Source organism: Pseudoliparis swirei, chromosome 24 (assembly GCF_029220125.1).
Source record: "Pseudoliparis swirei isolate HS2019 ecotype Mariana Trench chromosome 24, NWPU_hadal_v1, whole genome shotgun sequence".
Lineage (NCBI taxonomy): Eukaryota > Metazoa > Chordata > Actinopteri > Perciformes > Liparidae > Pseudoliparis > Pseudoliparis swirei.
In genome coordinates, this window is record NC_079411.1 from 25,222,613 (window position 1) to 25,243,498 (window position 20,886).

At 42.5% G+C, this 20,886-nt stretch overlaps 1 protein-coding gene across 4 annotated transcripts in view; it reads left to right on the forward strand.

Moving 5' to 3' along the window:
* The window catches only part of LOC130189643 (myosin-11-like), a 40,147-nt gene that overhangs the window by 13,578 nt on the left and 5,683 nt on the right, over positions 1–20,886 (forward strand). For 3 of the 4 annotated variants that reach the window (XM_056408551.1, XM_056408554.1, XM_056408552.1), the window contains exons 5-34: positions 3,151–3,250; positions 3,388–3,414; positions 6,494–6,586; positions 6,677–6,740; positions 7,544–7,642; positions 7,755–7,898; positions 7,993–8,088; positions 8,929–9,047; positions 9,128–9,280; positions 9,907–10,080; positions 12,292–12,465; positions 12,585–12,699; positions 13,911–14,101; positions 14,671–14,792; positions 14,891–14,960; positions 15,443–15,603; positions 15,786–15,894; positions 16,372–16,503; positions 16,622–16,828; positions 16,954–17,091; positions 17,181–17,304; positions 17,403–17,574; positions 17,703–17,915; positions 18,867–19,011; positions 19,103–19,309; positions 19,405–19,509; positions 19,608–19,760; positions 19,892–20,140; positions 20,257–20,469; positions 20,596–20,808. In XM_056408551.1, coding sequence (XP_056264526.1) covers positions 3,151–3,250; positions 3,388–3,414; positions 6,494–6,586; positions 6,677–6,740; positions 7,544–7,642; positions 7,755–7,898; positions 7,993–8,088; positions 8,929–9,047; positions 9,128–9,280; positions 9,907–10,080; positions 12,292–12,465; positions 12,585–12,699; positions 13,911–14,101; positions 14,671–14,792; positions 14,891–14,960; positions 15,443–15,603; positions 15,786–15,894; positions 16,372–16,503; positions 16,622–16,828; positions 16,954–17,091; positions 17,181–17,304; positions 17,403–17,574; positions 17,703–17,915; positions 18,867–19,011; positions 19,103–19,309; positions 19,405–19,509; positions 19,608–19,760; positions 19,892–20,140; positions 20,257–20,469; positions 20,596–20,808 — 4,282 coding nt within the window. The remainder of the gene's footprint in view (positions 1–3,150; positions 3,251–3,387; positions 3,415–6,493; positions 6,587–6,676; positions 6,741–7,543; positions 7,643–7,754; positions 7,899–7,992; positions 8,089–8,928; positions 9,048–9,127; positions 9,281–9,906; positions 10,081–12,291; positions 12,466–12,584; positions 12,700–13,910; positions 14,102–14,670; positions 14,793–14,890; positions 14,961–15,442; positions 15,604–15,785; positions 15,895–16,371; positions 16,504–16,621; positions 16,829–16,953; positions 17,092–17,180; positions 17,305–17,402; positions 17,575–17,702; positions 17,916–18,866; positions 19,012–19,102; positions 19,310–19,404; positions 19,510–19,607; positions 19,761–19,891; positions 20,141–20,256; positions 20,470–20,595; positions 20,809–20,886) is intronic. The other variant, XM_056408553.1, reaches the window with a different exon arrangement.

Consider the following 20,886-nt stretch of genomic DNA (forward strand, 5'->3'; position numbering starts at 1 on the left):
CCCTCCAGGCTCTCCCTCTCTCTCTACTCAAAATGTCCAAATACCACGATGCTGCACATTCTTCGATATCATCGGACACCATTTCCTCGACTATCAAGCCCTCGAGTACTTATCCCCGTCTCCGTGCGGGGAGGTATTTGTTTACAGTTGTGGTGAAGATGAAGATGTTTGATACCAAGCGGTATTTAAAAGTGAGAAACTGGATGTCCCGTGTCCAACGGAGCCGAAATACAAACTCTGCCTCCTCATGTGGAACGACGGTCCCGGACAGATCTGAGTCTGCGCTCCGGCTGGTCTCGTTCTCAGCCGGCCTCCGGAGCCATATATGGGAGCAATGTTTCTGCTGCCGTGCGTGGAATGTCACGTATGACACGCTCCTCCTGCGTGTTTACGCGCGTGCGTCTCACGGCGGCGAGCGCGCACTCTCGGTCTTATTTTTACAGCGATCCTTCATCTGGGCCCGACCTCTTCAAAGCAGGAGGTTTTATAAGCGTTGATAAATATGCCGTCAGGTCACTGGGAGACTTATGAACCGTATTTACACGATGGGATTTCCTGTTGTGTCTTTCATTTGTTGTCCCTGTACAACACAAGGTTGCTTTTCTAGTAATACTAGCAGTAATTGTATTCCTTCAAATTCTTTGACTTGCCATGGGAAATAGCTGGGAGGCCGCCGCTCAAGCCATTCTTGAGATGTTGACGTTTCTCGGTGGGGTCACCGGTTCCCTCGGTCTCGTCCCCATCGCGTGCGACCGATGGAATAAACACAGCGGCCATGAAGCTGCAGGATGTTGCAGAAGAATACGAGATGCACAGCGCTGTATTTTTATTTTTGTATGCATCACATCTATGATGGACGGCGCCCCTGGAGTCGGGGTTTCCTGTCCTCAGATGACCGATGACACAATTTGTGTTGTTCTCAAGCTTGTGTGAAACTCTTTAAAGAAAAAAAAGAAAAAATGCCTCCACAGATCCCATCACTCTTTATTTGTTTCACAAAGTCTTAAAATATTCAATATTTTTACGAGAATATTATCCAAAATCACGATAGAATATCTGAAAATTAGCAGTGTGGCACTTGTAGAAGCCATTACACTGATTTGTGTTTATTTATTCCGTATCTCATCCATGTGGCTACATTATAATCATGCTACTGCCCATGGATCAAATTATACAGAAATGCTGTTGATCATGTTGACATATCGCCGAAATGATTATGATGACGATGATGCAATAATTACGTCAGAGTGCAGCCAGGTGCACGTTTGGCAAGAGAGCGGAAGGGCAAACTATTTTTCAAGCGCATATAAAGACAAAGCGAGGTTTTTTCTGTTTAATATGAGCTTAATTTATGTTTCTGATGGAATTATGATCCATTTAATCCATTAAAAATAATTGTACGCTTGTCAGTAACATCTGTAGTGATGATGACAGTCTGATGGACCGTCGGGAGGAAGAAACTCCCATCGGATTTATCATCGAGATGCTCTGCGTTCCTGGCCCCTCGCGGGAGGAGCCTGGATGTTGCATGTCCTTACAAACCTGGACCGGCCGGAGTAATTAGACTCCTCTCAGCGCCGCCAGCACACGGAGCATCCCACGCCTTTTATGGAGGGATGTCTCTGTGTGTTGGGACTGCTGGCTGGTGGCTCTGGTATCAGTCGACTTTGTCCTTCTAAGTATCCGGGAACCTTTTCTGGAAGGAATGTGCTCTCGCTTCTGTTTGTTTTAGAATGTCTCTTAAAAAAGAAGGTAGCACATCTTTAACTTTTAGGCTTGAGAGTGTCTGTCATATAACTCCCAATAATTTAGTAAGTGTTATAAGGTTGTAACGGCGCTATATACACATTTTGTTTCCAAGTGGGGAATATATTGACATATATAGATATATGTATACATATATCTATATATGTATACATGTTCGTCTATCTCTCCACTGTTCACTATATATATATATATATATATATATTTGTATATATATAAATTTTATATGTATATGTCCGTCTAGCTCTCCAGTGTTCACTATATATACAGGACTGTCTCAGAAAATTAGAATATTGTGATAAAGTTCTTTATTTTCTGTGTAATGCAATTAAAAAAAAAAAAAATCATGCATTCTGGATTCATTACAAAAATACTGAATTATTATTGCCTTTTTATTTTTATATTGCTGATTGTAACACACAGCAAGAAAACTCTAAAATCCTATCTCATAAAATTTTAATATTTCCTCAGACCAAGTAAAAAGATTTATAACAGCTGAGTGTTTGTCAAGGCTCAGGAAACCCTTGCAGGTGTTTCGAGTTAATTAGACAATTCAAGTGATTTGTTTAATACCCTACTAGTATACTTTTTCATGATATTCTAATATTTAGAGATAGGATATTTGAGTTTTCTTAAGCTGTTTATAATCAGCAATAAATCAGAATGAAAGGCTTGCAATATTTCAGTTGATTGTAATGAATCCAGAATGCATGACATTTTGTTTTTTTAATTGCATTACAGAAAATAAAGAACTTCATCACAATATTCTAATTTTCTGAGACAGTCCTGTATGTATATATATATACATATATATGTATATATACATATATTTAGATATATATACAGTATATAAATATATATATATATATACAGTATATATATGTCTATCTCTCAAGTGTTCACTATATATATATATATACATATATGTATGTCTATCTTTCTTGTGTTCACTATACACTATATATATTTATATATATATATATATATATGTAGATATATATATATGTCTGTCTATCGCTCCACTGTTCACTATCAGAGGCAAAACAAATGTTATTATAAAAAAAGATGCTTTCTGTTTTCCACCTTGTTTTGTAACTATTCCTTTAACTCTCTAAAATAAGAGGAGAGGGTTCATTTATTTTAAAAAAAATGTAAGTACATAACATCATTAAATAGGTATGGATTATGAACCTGATAGTCGAGCAAAGGATCTATGCATCAGTGTGTAGGAGGAAGACTGAACAATAACATTATGCTTGGAGTCAGACATTTCCATTCAATTAAACTGGGTGATTGAACTGTGAACAGAGCATTTGTCAGTGCTGCTTATCCTCCTGTTCTCTCTGTATCTTTTAATCCCCTTCCCACTTGTTTGTTCCTCTCCAGTGGAGAGTCTGGCGCTGGCAAGACGGAGAACACCAAGAAGGTCATCCAGTATCTGGCTCTCGTGGCCTCCTCGCATAAAGGCAAGAAGGACAGCAGCGTTGTAAGTATCCGCGTGAAGAGATCACGTCGTATTCAAAACGCTTTCGGATGTGTCGGGCCAGTTCCTTCACTCTTTCGACATATGCAGTAAAACTGCCCCCTTTAATCCTTTTAATATCGCCATTTTCCTCCAAATAGCAACAATCAGGAACACAGTTTGCCTACGTGAGTAAAGGGGAATGCCTGGAGTGTGTTTTCGTGTGTAGTGTTGTGTGTGTGTGTGTTAGAAAAGTGCATGAAGAAAGTGTCACCGAGTTACCCGCATATATTGTTCCCGTTTGCGATGATTTGTCCACACAAAGGGGTCGAGATCCCCCAAAATCTAGCCGTGTCTGTAACTTACCCGACAACAGCTGATTTAGACTGCATGACATCATCACGGCGCCGACTCCCAGTGTTACTTCTCGAACCCGCCGGATGTTCGGTGGGAGGGGAAAAAAACGTAGAGTTTGGTACTTCATCACGTTGAGTGGTGTCATCCGTCCTCCCGCGGACACCCCGTCACCGCCGGCGGAGACGACAGTGGAGCCTCCCCGGCAGCGACGGGGTCTCTCGCGGATCAACGAGCACCGTGTGAGCATGCCCGTGTTCCCGTTGTGATCCAACACGACTTCCCCGCACTTCCTCTCCATCCCAAACCCCCCCCCCCCACCCCCCCTCCTCGCCCGTTCACCTGACATTCTTGCAGCGGTCAAGTCGGGATGAGTAAGAAAAGAAAAATGCGGTCGCAGTCGTCTGACGAGGCGTCGATGGTTTGTGGTTTTTAGGTTTTATTCCAAAGCGACTTACAATAAGTGCATCAGCCATGACTACAAACTCAGAACAACAAGAGTCAAGAAAGTAACAAAAACTACAAGAATACCATCAGTAATACCATGAGTAATACCATGAGTAATACCATGAGTAAAACCATCAGTAATACCATGAGTAATACCATGAGTATTACCATGAGTAAAACCATGAGTAAAACCATGAGTAATACCATGAGTAAAACCATGAGTAATACCATGAGTAATACCATGAGTAATACCATGAGTAAAACCATGAGTAAAACCATAGCTAAGTGCCATTCAATTCAATTCAGTTTATTTGATACAGCCCAATATCACAAATTACAAATTTGCCTGAGAGGGCTTTACAATCTGAACACATACGACATCCCTGACCTTTGACCTCACGTCGGATCAGGAAAAACTCCCAAAAAATAGAAAAAAGTGGAGAACCCTTCAGGAGAGCAACAGAGGAGGATCCCTCTCCAGGATGGACAGAATAATAGATGTCATGTGACCAGAATGAAGCATTACAGAGTCACATAAACACATCCAATGAATATGACAGAAATGTGTGAATAGTTAGTAATATCCAGTCAAGTGCCACTGAAGTGCTCTACTCTAAAACGATGTACAGGTCGACTCCTCTGGACTTTCGCCTGTAAGGAACCAGCATTGGGTCCACCTCTCTTTTCTCTGCCTTCACTTTCTCTCTTCCTAAAGGCACCATGTTTCACTCAACTGCTCATCAGTTATCTGCTTGAGCGTTTTATTTGCAGTGTTTTGAAAACACTCCTTCCCATCCAGCTTTATTTTGCTTTTCTTGCCATATTTGCTGCACTCTATTTCCCCTTTTTCTCTCTTTTCTTTCCTCCCAGTGACTAAGACTCCTCCTCCTCCTCTCTGCTCTGCCAACTCTGAACTGCACCTCCTCCAGCTGGTCTGTATCCTTCCAGTTTTTCCTCAATCAATTTTTTTTTTGACTTTTAATGACTCTAATAGACTTTTTTTAAAGAAATGACTGCCTTGCATTTTTTTTAAAGTACCATTTTAAAAGTACCAAAGTACATTTTTAAGAACTCCCGATTAAGATCGATTGAAGTCTGATCACGTCCATCATTAATCTTCATCACTGTTTTCATCTCACCGGTGCCATTTCCATCACACCATTAAAGCGCCCCTCTGCTCTTCGTGGCTTTAGCTCGTTTACAGGGTAGCTGATGGGAGTGTTTTTAAGGCAGAGCGCTGCAGCGCCTGACCTCGATGCTCGGCCCGCACGGACCCCTTTGATCAGGCGGATTAGCTCGATGCGGAGCGAAGGAGTGTCCGCCTCATTTACTGACCATCACCCAGCTCCACCCAGCTCCACCCACCGGGCTCTGCAGTCACGCTGGAGGCAAATCACATCTCCAGAAGACTGTTTTCCTAAATACGTTGAATGCAAATACTCGTTTTGTATTATATTCATCAACGTTTTTTGTAATGTTACAGTTATTCGGATTGCCGCGTCTCTCCGAGCGTAACCGCGCTGGTCAATCTCTGATCCTCGTTTTAAGACTTTTCTAATTTTGTAATTCAACGAGAGGTCTTCAGGCCACGTGTCTTTGTTATGTAATATACTGAGGGAAGTTGTTGTTGTTGTTGTCGTGTATTTTATTCAGTCAATCATTGCAATACAATACAATATTATTCTATATAATATACAAAACAGGTAGAAGCAAAACATTTTATATATTCCTAGAAAATTTATATAAAATAAATAAAAATAATAAAAATAAATAAAGAAAATAAAAAATATATTTAGATATATATATTTACATACATCTTCCATATACATACATTTCAATCACACTTATAACCCTCAAAAATTGTTTTATAAATAATCCTTTTTAAAACCAAAATTGAGTTGACCAATCTTTTTTTTTTAAACATGAATGAATCAAAAGTTTTTTAAAAAGTCAAAGAAGATTAGAAAGTAAGTAAATAAGTAAAGTTTATTTATATTTCACTTATCACAGACAAAGTGTCACAAAGTGCAGTACAGTAGTCAATTAAAACAAGTTGGCAATAGCAGGGGCCAAAACATGTCAACAGTTAAAAGAGCACAATAAACATGAAAGATGGTGCAATTAAATAAATGAACAGAGAAGATAAAAAGCAGGCCATATAATAATCAAATCAACCACATGCCAGTGTGAACAGGTATGTTTTGAGATGGAGTTTAAATGTTATTATGGAATCTGAAACCCTTAGTGGTGCAGGAAGGAGTTATACTGCAGCTTGTGGGTTCTTAGGACGTTTATATTCATTCGTCTTGTCTCTGATAAAGCCCCCCCATCCCATATCCACCCTGAACCACCTCATCCCACTGACCACCAGCCACAGGGCTGCTCTCCTCCTCCTCCTCCTCCTCCTCCTCCAGCAGCCCGTCAGAGTGGCATAGTGATGTTTCTGTGTGCCACTGTTGCCACTAGGGGGAGCTGGAGAAGCAGCTGCTGCAGGCCAACCCCATCCTGGAGGCCTTTGGAAATGCCAAGACCATCAAAAACGACAACTCCTCCCGATTTGTGAGTATATATTTGTTTTTAATGTGATTTATTTAGGGCCCGTTTTTTGTAAATTACAGCATTTCCATTGTAACATCTTCTATCTCACAGGGAAAATTCATCCGCATCAACTTTGAAGTGACCGGCTACATCGTCGGAGCCAACATTGAGACGTGTATCCTGTCTTTTTACGATCTGGGAAAATAACTTTGTTTATGCAAAAAGGAACTTTTTATTAGGCAAAGGCCTCAAGAAGGAAATATTTATGTTATATTTTATTTTATTTATTTTAAATTTATTTAACCAGGAAATGCCTCATTGAGATGAAAAATCTCCTTTATAAGAGTGTCCTGGCCAAGACAGCAGCAGTAGCACGTCACACAAAGTTTCGGACAATACACAAACAATCTTTTTTTTTTTTATTACAAATATCACAGCATGAATAAAACTAAAACTAAGACTCAAGTCAACACAACCCAGCTTACACAGGAGCATATTCCTCCGTCATAGAAAATATCTACAACCAGATGAATTTCCCTCCAATTCTTTCAATCTATTTTTAAAAACACCGAACGAGATATATACCTAAAGAGATATATATTCAGTATCAATTCACTATCAAATACAAGAGGTGATTTGTTTTGTCTCTCTACGTTTCTTTAGCATAAATTTGCCTAAAGATGTCTGCTTGACTTTTACAATCATAAACTATGAGGGCCTTATAAAATGTTTTACATATGTATGACATGTAATCCAAAGTTTTAAAACGTACCTTTTTTTTATATAAAGTGCTGCCAATTTAATTTGTATTCTTTATTTATCATTCTAATTTTAAATAAAAAAGCAGGAGGCAGATTATACATGAAATAGCGTTGCACTCTTCATCATCTTCGACTCATGGGGCCTAAGCACGGTTAATTTGGTCTGTTAAACCCTCCTCAGTGTGCATATATATTCTCTAACAGCTCAAACTCTCAGACCTGCTGGAGAAGTCTCGCTGCATCAGACAAGCAAAGACAGAAAGAGCTTTTCACATCTTCTACTACATGATTGCTGGTGTCCAGGGCAAGTTGCGTGGTGAGTTCAGGCACAATCAGTAACACGACAACCTGCCGGTTCACCTCCCATGTGTGTGTCACTGTCACGGCATTAATGAAATGTTTTTAATGTCGTCCGCCACATTCTTCAGAGGACCTTCTTCTGGAACCCTTCAGCAATTACCGCTTCCTGTGCGGGGGCCACGTTCAGGTCGCCGGCCAGGAGGACGATGTGATGTACGAAGAGACCATGGAGGCCATGAAGATCCTCGGCTTCAACGACGAGGAGAGAATCGGTACCAGCGACCTCGACTCGAACCGAGCTGCTCCGAAGGTGCCGCTGCTGTTTCTCTTCGATGCTGACTCTCATGTGCTTGTGTGTTTTTTCAGACATGATGAAGGTGTGCTCCACAGTCATGCAGCTGGGAAACATCGAGTTCAAGAAAGAGAGGAACCAGGAGCAGGCCACCATGCCAGACAACACCGGTCAGACTCAACAACGTCTCACTTTTCTCCTTTAACAATAGAACAAAATTCACCAATTGAACTTTCGCTCCGTCTGTCTGTCCGTTGTTGACGATCTGTCTGTTGTCAGGTGTCTGTCTGTCTTGACTTTGTCAACAAGTCACTCTACCTGCATGTTTGTCTTTTGTTGTTGTTTGGCTGTGTCTGCTGTTGTATATTTCCTTTACTCTGCATGCTATTATGTTCTGGATGTTTTTTTTATTCTGTCCATTTTAACAGAATTCTCCGTTATTTTATTTGCTTTGACGTGAAATACATGGTTTGGTACATGAGAAAATTCAAATCTAAAATGGGCCAAAATGTACATTTTGGAGATCTCGCCTAAATTCTCTTTACTAAAAAACTCTCTAACTTTGATCTGCTTCACTTTTTCAAAGTCAAACTTTGCAGGGAGAATGTTAACATATTTTAATATGATTTGTGAGAGTTTTAAACCTTTCAACTGCCTCTTTCCAAACATATAATCATCCTGGAAGTGATTTTGTTCAATTCGGACCTGACATTTTAATATTTTTTCTGGCTGCCATCTTCATTTACTCTTACCCAGTAACATATAGACTGATATGTACACATGTGAATAAAAGAAAAAAATCTTTAAAAAGGTAAAAATGTAAAAAAATATTAAAGTAGCCCTAGTGGTTGCAGAGACACAGCCTTTTTTAGTTTGGGCATGCAATTTTCGGAGCAGAGGCCTAAAAAAAGCTCGGTGCTTCAAAGGTTTGTGCACTGTTCCTTATCAAGTGAAGAACAAATATAAATTGTAACTTGTGTTAAGTGCTCCTCCCATATTTCTTTCTCTAGCGGCACAGAAAGTGTGCCACCTGCAGGGCATCAACGTGACGGACTTTACGCGCGCCATCCTCACCCCTCGGATCAAAGTGGGCAGAGAGGTGGTGCAGAAGGCTCAGACCAAAGAGCAGGTACGACAAGGGGAGTGAACCATAATACTGATATCCCGACCTCGCCGTGTGGATATTTACGGTTCCTTTGTGTCTGTCAGGCCGACTTTGCGATCGAAGCCCTGGCTAAAGCCGTGTTTGAGAGACTCTTCCGCTGGATCCTGGGCCGAGTCAACAAAGCCCTGGACAAGGCCAAGCGCCAGGGAGCCTCCTTCCTGGGAATCCTCGACATCGCCGGCTTTGAGATCTTTGAGGTTTGGACATTACTTTGGGATTACTTTCGTATCAGTTTATATATAGTTTTTATTTTTTTATAGAAAAGTCCTTCATATTATTAAATTACATCACATGTCATTTAGCTGATGCTTTTATCTAAAGCGACTTACAATAAGTGAATTAAACCACGAGTACAAACTCAGAACAACAAGAATACAGACAGTAACATTTCTTCAAGTAAGCCAAACTACAAAAATACCATCAGTAATACTATAAGTAATACCACAAGCAATACCATAAGTAATACCATGAGTAATACCATAAGTAATACCACGAGTAATACTATAAGTAATACTATAAGCAATACCATAAGTAATACCATAATCCTGATATTTCCACACGGTGGGACTAATAAAGGAATATCTAATCTAATAGGTAATACTATGAATAATAACTTCATTAATACTCTAAGTAATCCAATCAGTAATACTATAAGTGCTATTGAATTGATAATCTGTTTTTATTCGAGGTAAAGTCAGAAAAGATGTGTTTTTAGTTTCTGGCTGAGCCGTGGAGACGTCCTGATGTCGCTGTGTCGATATTAAACCTGTAACAAACACAAAAGACGTGTATGTTAAGTTGTGTTTTTTTGTTTTTTTTGCAGAACAATTCCTTTGAGCAGCTGTGTATCAACTTCACCAACGAGAAGCTGCAGCAGCTCTTCAACCACACCATGTTCATCCTGGAGCAGGAGGAGTACCAGAGGGAGGGCATCGAGTGGAACTTCATCGATTTCGGCCTCGACCTGCAGCCGTGCATCGAGCTCATCGAGAGGCCGGTGAGTGGCCTGGAGACCAGTAGAATGTCACAGGTGTCAAACACAAGGCCCGTGTGCCGAATCCGGCCCGCCTCATCGTTTTATGTGGCCCCCTGGCGGCTTAAAAGACACATGTTCGTCTTTTCCTAAAGAAATTGAAGAAAAATATCCTGTGCTTTTATTTTGAAGGTTTATAATTAAACGGATTAATGTTGTAATATTAAAGATATTTTCTTATGTACAATATTTCTACACTCAAATAAACAATAATCAAACGCAAAGACAGTTATTTAAATCCACGTCCTCAATAGGTCGACGCAAGTATGTCACAGGTGTCAAACACAAGGCCCGTGGGCCGAATCCGGCCCGCCTCATCGTTTTATATGGCCCCCTGGCAGCTTTAAAGACGCGTGTTCGTCTTTTCTTAAAGAAATTGAAGACAAATATCCCATGCTTTTATTTTGAAGGTTTATGATTAAACGGATTCATGTTGTAATATTAAAGACATTTTCTGATGTCCAATATTTCTACACTCAAATAAACAATAATCAAATGCAAAGACAGTTATTTAAAGGGTACCTGTAGTGCAAAACAATATGTAGCCAGATCAAAAGATAATGTGTTTCTAAAGGTTATTCATGCACTGACGGTCCAGTATTCAATAACAATACGTAGTTTAGGCTGTTCAAAGTCCTCAACTCCGACATGCGACATTGCACTGGAGCTTGAATATGTCGCGGGTGGTGTGACGTCACATCGTTGAGAGATCGACAGCCAGCCACAGCGGATGTGTTCAGATACCAATATAAACAACGTCGAGCGCTCGCAAACAAATGCTGAGAGATTGATAATATGGACGATGAAAGATTGTCTGATTCAGCAACTGGATACTTGTTTGAACCTTTAAAAGCAGACTATCCCCATTTAGTGAATTGTGACAGCGATGATTCTGATGAAGTTGATGCCGAAGGACCGCCGGTCCAGATGCTTCACCGTGCGGACCGTGCACGCAAGTCGGCGGACGTTTGGTGCAGTTGTGGGAAATGTGTGCCACAGAAAACAGACATAGAGTGCATTTGTTGTAAAGAGCACGAACTTATGTCCGATGATATAGCAGGGCTCTCAAGTTTTGAAGACAGGCAAGCGTGAGATTTCCATCAGCACCCGATACAGCTGACTGTTGCGCTGCGCATCGAGCCGAAGAGAGTTGTCGACGGGGGGGGGTGCTAGTGACTATTTCTACTCAACAATCGATCGGCGTATTGAGCACCCCTGCATTCAAGCATTAAATAGCCGAGAGGTTTTTCAGCGTGAGGAATTAGATGTGTGGCAGGAGTGCGTGAGATAAGACCGAAATGCGTGAGTCTCACGCTCAATGCGTGAGACTTGAGAGCCCTGATATAGTGTCATTAGACCTCATCTGCTTCATACAAAAGAGTGAGCTTGATAGCTACATCGCGCATAAGCCAGCGCTGGAGATGTCTTTCATTGATGCAATGTTCGGCCGACATGTTCGGGGGTGCTAGTGACTTTTTCTTTGCTCCGTCCGTCCCGATGCGCGCAAACCGGTGTCGGGAGCTCCGGCGCACGAGACGGCGGGCAGAGGACTGTCAACGCAACACGTAGAGACAGAAATGACGTGCTGCTGCTGTAATGTGGTGCTATAGAGAAAGTGACAGGGGGGCGGGCCAATTTTTTTTAATGTCATGCGATCTACCAATACTACGCCGCGATCGACTGGCAGGTCGCCGCGATCGACGTATTGAGCACCCCTGATATAGATTGTGTAATTCTTGAGGCCACCGATCTATCCCAAGAAGCAACGCGTGTAGAAGTGGCTCCGGATTGGCTGAATTCCTTTCAACGACTCTACGTCATAGTTAGCTTTGAGCTGGAGTAAATAACTAGCAAAATGGCTGCGCCCACGGACTCGGAATGTTGACAAATAAATGTAAATCCTCGGGCTATGCGTGACTTGTTGACAATAGCGGCGGGGTAAATATGATTTATTTGATGCGCCGAATGGATGTAGCACGTTGTTGTTTTGCACTACAGGTACCCTTTAACAATACGTCCGAGGAGTTTCTAAAGTGTTTCCGGCCCTTTAAGAGGGCGGCCATGATGCTGATTTGGCCCACGGTGAACATGAGTTTGACACCCATGAAGTATGTGATCTCAGTACGGTGTGTGTTTTCTATGCATGTTCGCTAGTAACCACCACATGCTCTGCAGAACAACCCTCCAGGCGTCCTGGCTCTGCTGGATGAGGAGTGCTGGTTTCCAAAAGCCACAGACATCTCGTTTGTGGAGAAGCTCTCCAACACTCAGGGGAACCATGTGAAATTTGCCAAACCTAAACAGCTCAAATCCAAGACCGAGTTCTCTCTTTTCCATTATGCAGGCAGGGTGAGTACGAGGGGATGTGTGCGTGTCATATTTTAAAGCATGACATGGTGTCCTCACGTAAGATGATACATGTGAGCGTGGCTCAATTTCACGTTGACTCTGTTGTTGTTTGGTTGTAGGTGGATTACAACGCCCACGCCTGGTTGACGAAGAACATGGACCCCCTGAATGACAACGTCATATCGCTGCTCAACAACTCCTCCAGCACGTTTGTGCAGGACCTCTGGAAAGACGGTGAGACGTCCGGCGGTGCTGAAGGTTCAGCCGAAACGACAGTTTAGATGTCAGTGACACTGATGCAATTAGATGTGGCCATATGTCACCCCCTCGCTCTTTCCCCTCCTTTTCATGCAGTTGTTATTGCAATAACATTACAGTTGGTATTCAAATGTAATTATGTCTTCTTCTTTTTTTTTAAAGCCTCCATCTGTAAACATTTTTAATTGTTCGTCACACAGACGAGAGGCAAGACAAACACTGAACTGATATTCATCTGGATTCTCTCATTTTCCTACAAATAAACCCCCCGCGTCATCAGATTAATTAGAAATATTGGCACGAATACTCTAACCATAGGGGCTTTTAATTCAATTCAGTTTATTTTATATAGCCCAATATCACACATTTACCTTAGAGGGCTTTACAATCTGTACACATACGACATCCCTGACCTTTGACCTCACGTCGGATCAGGAAAAACTCACAAGAAATAGAAAAATCCCTTTCCCAGGGAAAAAAGGAAAGAAACCTTCAGGAGAGCAACAGAGGAGGATCCCTCTCCAAGATGGACAGAAGCAATATGTAACCTGTGGCTCAATTTCAAGATTTATTTTCCAAAGTCGATGATGTTGTCTCCAGGTTCGGCTATGGAGCTCAAGTCGTGTGCGAAAAACACAAAATCAAATGGTTGAGTTTAAGGGCTTTTACTGAACATAAAAATAAATCAAGTACACATATTTATAATGAAAAGAAACTTTGTCACAGTGGGCAGTTGTGTTCATCCAACTCGTGGGTAGCTCGCCATCTTCATCGGATACAAAGTTTGTATGTCAAAAACCTAACCGCTGTCTGCACCCAAACGAAACAAAAAAAGTGACCTCCCTTGACCCGGATATTTATTAGGACTCGGGTCCTGGATTGGCCAATTAAAAGTTTTTCCTCCCTGAGCCAATCAGTGGGTTACAAATAGATGTCATGTGACCAGAAAGAAGCATAACAGAGTTACATAAACACATTCAATGAATATGACAGAATGTATGAATAATTAGTAGTAGGCATGGACCACGATCCAGACCTCCACAATCCATGAGACAGGAGGTGGTTGAGGTCGAGAGGGGTGGCAGGAGGCCGGCTCGCTTTAAATAGGAACCAAAAACATTGGATTCATCAGCGCACTTCTTTCTTTCTTTTTAAAGTTGAGTGAACACATTTTTGTGTTATTTCAGGGGACCGAGTGGTGGGTCTGGACACGCTGGCCAAGATGACGGACAGCTCGCAGAGCGGCTCCAAGACCAAGAAGGGAATGTTCCGCACGGTGGGACAGCTCTACAAGGAGTCTCTGACCAAACTGATGACCACGCTGCACAACACACAGCCCAACTTCGTCAGGTGCATCATCCCCAACCACGAGAAGAGGGTAAAGAAAAACATGGTCCATTTTACATTTTAGATCACAGGTGTGCTTTTATTTTGAAAGTTTCGAATTCGGCCCGCCACGTCATTTTATGTGGACCCTGACGACATTTAAGAAAAATATCCTGTGCTTTTATTTTGAAAGTTTCAAATAAAAATGGATTTATTTTATAATATGAGAGACATTTTCTTATGTACAATATTTCTACACTCAAATAAACAATAATCAAATGCAAAGAGAGTTATATAACAATCTGTTCAGGAGTAGTTTATACAGTTACACCGGCCCTTTAAGAGCCGTGATGCTGACGTGGCCCACGGTGAAAATAAGATAACATAACGTGTCATATTATTTAACAGGAGGCAGCAGTCAGGACAATTTGTTCAGTTATGGATGTTTTTGAAAGAATTAAAAGACAATCTTTATATTTGCATTTATAAAGCGATAACGTGATTTCAATAACACAAAAACAAATACCCGCATAAAGCAGTAACCGCGCCGTATTTTGTGACATGTGAGATTATTTTTTGTCAAACCCTAGTGTCTTAAGACTTAAATCCTGTTCCCCTCAGTCCGGGAAGCTGGATGCGTTCCTGGTCCTGGATCAGCTGAGGTGTAACGGCGTGTTGGAGGGGATCAGAATCTGCCGACAAGGATTCCCCAACAGAATCGTCTTCCAGGAGTTCCGCCAGCGGTGAGCGGGATCTGAGGAGACTCACTCGCGTATAAAGTGGCACTAAAGATTATAAACCTTACGAAGCATACGTGTGTCTTTTTATTCCTGTCTCACAGTTATGAGATCCTGGCAGCGAGTGCTATCCCCAAAGGTTTTATGGATGGAAAACAAGCCTGCTGCCTCATGGTAAACACACATTTTAATGTTTATACTCAATTAGAAGTTGTTGTACAATAATTCATTCATTTTTTTATTTTCCCTTGCCTGGAAACTAATTCAATTCCACGTACATGCATACGCTCATACATATACATCTGCCTTCATCAATGTATTTTGTTTCTTTAAATACATTTTTTTATTCAAATTGTTTTTATTTTTATTACACATATTTTGAATACACATGCATTTTTATTTATTTATTTTTATTTATTTTTATTTATTTATTTATATTTATTATTATTTATTTTTATTGTTCTCAATACTCTGACTTTATGATGTTTTGCCCACTGTTTTGTCGTCTGCACTGTTTCCTCGTCCTCTAGGTGTTATGTCTATGTATTGTCTTTTGTCTTATAATAAAATTATTTTTTTAAATTAAAATTAAAAAAAGAAGTTGTCATACACTCCATTAGCCTCCTTTTCTCTCATTAACCCTCCTGTCCGTATAGATCAAGCATCTGGACCTGGACCCCAACCTGTACAGGATCGGACTGAGTAAGATGTTCTTCCGCACGGGAGTGCTGGCCCAGCTGGAGGAGGAGAGAGATCTGAAGATCACCGTGGTCATCATCGCTTTCCAGTCCCAGGCTCGAGGATTCCTGGCCAGAAAGTACGAACACACAATCCTTCTCTCACTTATTTCCCATAATATTTAGTGTTTTAGAGAGTGTTTTGTAACACGAGAGAAGGCTTTCATCATGTATTTGTACTTTTAAAAAAATAGTTTTATCACCATGAATTAGAAACATTACATCATACATGGTATATTGATTTCACTGTATTTTTCTATAGGGCATTCTCCAAAAGGCAACAGCAACTCACAGCCATGAAAGTGATCCAGAGGAACTGTGCTGCTTACCTCAAGCTAAGGAACTGGCAGTGGTGGAGACTCTTCACAAAGGTCAGCTCAACAACATCGCCGTGAACCCCCGTTTGTTACGCTTTCCCAATTGTAAAAGCCACAAGGACGAAGTTTATAAATGACGTCATGACAGCAGCAGGTGAATGTTAAGAGCTGCATGAGGCTCTAGGAAACACAGTTGTTCTACCGTAAGAACGTGAGACCGTAAGAACAAGACCCTAAGATCTTATGAAAGTAGGATAGAGTTTATTTGTTTTGTGTATATAGTTACGGTATCTTTGTTTACATTAAATAAAGACAAGCAGAAAAGAAAGATACGATGTCACGTTATTTCACGCAAGGAAACAGGAACTCGGTGTGTCTACAGCTCGCAAAAAAAACCCGCAGACGGAACGCCGCGACACGAATGTTTGAATTTTACGAGTGAAATGAGTTATTCGTAAATTACAAACTCGGCCTCACGTCACCGTTACCCTATCTTGACAATGTGTCGATGCCCATCCTCGTGAACCACAGGTCAAGCCTCTGCTGCAAGTCACACGCCAGGAGGAGGAGATGAGCTTGAAGGACGACGAGCTGCTGAGAGCCAAAGAAATTGCTGGAAAGACCGAAATTGAGCTGAAGGAGATCACCTTGAAACACACATCGGTAAAGGACGCAACCTCAAAGAGTGAAACCAAGCCGATAAGAATACCCTCCTTTTTTTATTTTTTTAAAGGTCTACCGATGAAGCCGAGCCTATTTGCATCTGATGTGTGTTCTCCAGGTTCTGGAGGAGAGGAACTCGCTGCAGGAGCAGCTCCAAGCGGAGACGGAGCTGTACGCCGAGGCCGAGGAGATGAGGGTCCGCCTGGCGTCCAAGAAGCAGGAGCTGGAGGAGATCCTCCACGAGATGGAGGCGAGACTGGATGAAGAGGAGGAGCGCGCTCAGACGCTGTTGGTGGATAAGAAGAAGATGCAACAGCAGATGCAGGTCCACACATCTCTCTTCACTTCGTGTTTTCTTGTCGCTGTCGTATTGGATGCTCGGCTGCGCGCGCTCCGATCGCGTGAGGAAAGTAGCGGCTGAACGTGAAGGCCGCCGCCTTGTTCTTGTAGGAATTGGAAGAGCACTTGGAGGAGGAGGAAGATGCCCGTCAAAAGCTGCAGCTGGAGAAGGTCACCTGTGACGGGAAGGTCAAGAAGCTGGATGACGACATCTTGGTGATGGAGGACCACAACAACAAGCTGCAGAAGGTAAGAATGGGCAAGCTGCATTTATCTGATGCGTTTACATCGGTCAGTAAGAGAGTTAATATGTCGATGACCTACTCTTTGTTTTGAAGGAGAGGAAGCTGATGGAGGAGAGGATCGCAGACTTCAGTTCCAACCTGGCGGAGGAAGAGGAGAAGTCGAAGAACCTCACCAAGCTCAAAAATAAACACGAGTCCATGATCTCTGAACTTGAGGGTAAATCATCTGTTATTAACGCCCCTCAAATCCAAATATGTTTCAACCGGAGCTAGAAGAATAAGTACGCTTATTATCTTCCTGCTCTGTTTATATAGTCCGCTTGAAAAAGGAAGAGAAGGGTCGACAGGAGCTGGATAAGGCGAAGCGTAAGTTGGAAGCGGAGTCGAACGACATGCAGGAGCAGATCGCCGACCTGCTGGCCCAGATCGCCGACCTCAAAGCGCAGCTCGCGAAGAAGGAGGAGGAGCTACAGAACGCCTTGGCCAGGTGAAGTCCGAACGAAGCGACACGAGTAGAACTCATTTAGCGAAAGCCCCGGTGAGTCCGTTCATCTGAGGCAGAGCAGCACTTTAACCAATATCCTCCTCCTCCTCCTTCTTCTTCTTCCTCCTCAGGTTAGAAGATGAGATCGCTCAGAAGAACAACGCTCTGAAGAAGATCAGGGAGCTGGAGGGACACATCTCCGACCTGCAGGAGGACCTCGACTCGGAGCGGGCGGCGAGGAACAAAGCGGAGAAGATCAAACGGGACCTCGGCGAGGAGCTGGAGGCCCTCAAGTCTGAGCTGGAGGACACTCTGGACACCACGGCCACGCAGCAGGAACTGAGGTCGGTCCCACGACACGGACCGAGAGACATATCACGATGTCAAAGTATTACTTACTAAGGATGTATGGCCTCTGGATATATTGTATGTGTGTGATGTAATGACTATTTACTCTGAGTGATGCAGGGGTGTCTACATTCAGATGTACCAGATATGTATTTTTTCATTTATATATATATATACACAAGGAAAATGTATTTATATATATATATACATACTTGTGTATGTATATATATATATACATAATTGTGTATATATATATATATAAATAAGTTTTCCTTGTGTATATATATATATATATAAATACACTATATACTTTATTGATGATAATGCACAATATGATATACAGGGATCAAAGAACAAATATTGTAATTGTTTGTGTTTGTGTTAATCAGTTTATAATTATAAAGAAGAAAACAGGAAAGTAAAACAGAAAAAAATATGAAAAAATAAATAAAAGATACAAATATTAACAAAGGCCAAACAAAAGAACAAATAATTATAGTAATAATTAATAATAATAAAACACCCCACCCATGGCCTTCACATTCTTTTACATAGTTAGATGTACCAGATATGTGTGTGTTTAGGTACATGCTTAGACGTCTGGCTCGGCGAAATATCTATTTGTATGTATTTATTTTCCTGTGCTATAGGTGGGTGGACCAGTGGGAGGGGTGGGTTTGTTATCTGTTTGTATATGCCAACAAAAAGACGAAAAACAATGGAAATATCAGTTAACGTACATGTTTACTGTGTTATGTACCTGTCAATATTTCCAAATAAAAAAATACATTAAAAAAAAGAAAAGAATGTATGGCCATGGTGGAGGTTTTAGAGAAAATGAATATTACATTAATACATATTGCCTTTGTTCTCACAAGGTTCCTGTAGAATAAAGTTGTAAAACAAACAAACAAATAAACAAACATCTGCATGCTCCATCCCTCCAGGGCCAAACGTGATCAGGAGGTGAACCTGCTGAAGAAAGCCATCGATGACGAGAACCGGACCCACGAGTCCCAACTTCAGGAGATGAGGCAGAAACACACCCAGTCGGTGGAGGAGCTCACCGACCAGCTGGAGCAGTCCAAACGAGTACGAGTCACAAGTTACGCATTCGTTCATACGCACCGGTACAATACGCAGGATATCGATGTTGTGTGTTCTCTCTCTCTCTCTTGCTCAGGTGAAGTCCAACCTGGAGAAGGCCAAACAAGCTCTGGAGAAGGAGACGTCCGATTTAACCGTCGAGGTGCGCTCGCTCGGCCAGGCCAAGCAAGACGGGGAGCACAAGAGGAAGAAGTTGGAAGGTCAGGTGACGGATCTGCAGTCGCGCTTCACCGACAGCGAGAAGCAGAAGGCCGAGCTGGGAGACCGCTGCTCCAAGATCACCGTAAATCACTTTCAGTAGCGATATCAGTATTAAAAAGCTACCAGATTGATGTGCTGAGAATAAAAAGTCCCATAAACCTCTCATCTTCGATAAAGATTGAACTGGAGGGTGTGACGAACCTGCTGAATGAGGCCGAGGGCAAGAACAGCAAACTCAGCAAAGATGTCTCCAGCCTCACCGCCCAAGTCCAAGACTCACAGGTAACTGGACTTTTAGAAGAATTGTTAGCGCTTATGATATAAAGCATATTATATAGTCCCTACATCAGCATTATTGACCTTTTGACCTGGTGCCACAGGAGCTGCTGGCTGAGGAGACGCGTCAGAAACTGCAGTTCTCCACGAAACTGCGGCAAGCGGAGGACGACAAGAGCAACCTGCAGGAGCAGCTGGAGGAGGAGATGGAGGCCAAGATGAACGTGGAGAGGCACGTCTCCACCCTCACTATCCAGGTCAGAGGTCAAACTAGGGGTTCGCGAATTCACATTCAAGAGAGACGTCAGTGGCGTTTTATCGTACCGTGAGACGGAAGCGGGTGGTGGCTGCACAACGAGCGTCTCTTAAAGTCTTCCTCCGTGCACAGTTGTCAGATTCGAAGAAGAAGATGGACGAGATGACGGGGAACATCGAGCAGCTGGAAGAAGGGAAGAAGCGTCTGCAGAGGGACTTGGAGGCGGCCAACACCCAGTTCGAGGAGAAGGCCTCCGCGTATGACAAGTTGGAGAAGACCAAGAACCGGCTGCAGCAGGAGCTCGAGGACACGCTGATGGACCTGGACAACCAGAGGCAGAACGTGTCCAACCTGGAGAAGAAGCAGAAGAAGTTTGACCAGGTCAGATGACTGTCACGACCATACTCCTTATATCATGAGACGTATTCAATTACAACACGCGGTAAAACATCCGTATCTGTGTTTTTTTTCCCCTCCATTTTGACTCTGTTCTTCAGATGCTGGCTGAGGAGAAGAGCATCTCCAGTAAATATGCAGATGAGAGAGACAGAGCTGAAGCCGAGGCCAGAGAGAAGGAGACCAAAGCTCTGTCCCTGGCCAGAGCTCTGGACGAGGCCCAGGGCTCAAGAGAAGAGCTGGACAGAGCCAACAAGTCCCTGAAGATGGAGATGGAGGACTTGATCAGCTCCAAGGATGACGTGGGGAAGAATGTTAGTCGCCGGAGCCTTTTTCTTCCCCACAAAAGTCCATAATCTGATTGATCTCATTAGTTTCATGCGATTTACACCAAACTACAGTTGTGAATTTAGCTATATTTATATATTTCTTGACGGCAGGTCCACGAGCTGGAGAAGTCCAAACGAGGTCTGGAGGCCCAGGTGGAGGAGATGAAGACCCAGCTGGAGGAACTGGAGGACGAGCTGCAGGCGGCTGAGGACGCCAAGCTGCGTCTGGAGGTCAACATGCAGGCCCTGAAAGCCCAGTTCGACCGCGACCTTCAGGGGCGAGACGAGATGGGAGAGGAGAAGAAGAGGCAGCTCGTCAAGCAGGTGACGGGGGGTCGGCGGAGCCTCGGGGGTCCCTTGAGATTCAATTCAATTCAGTTTATTTTATATAGCTCAATAGCA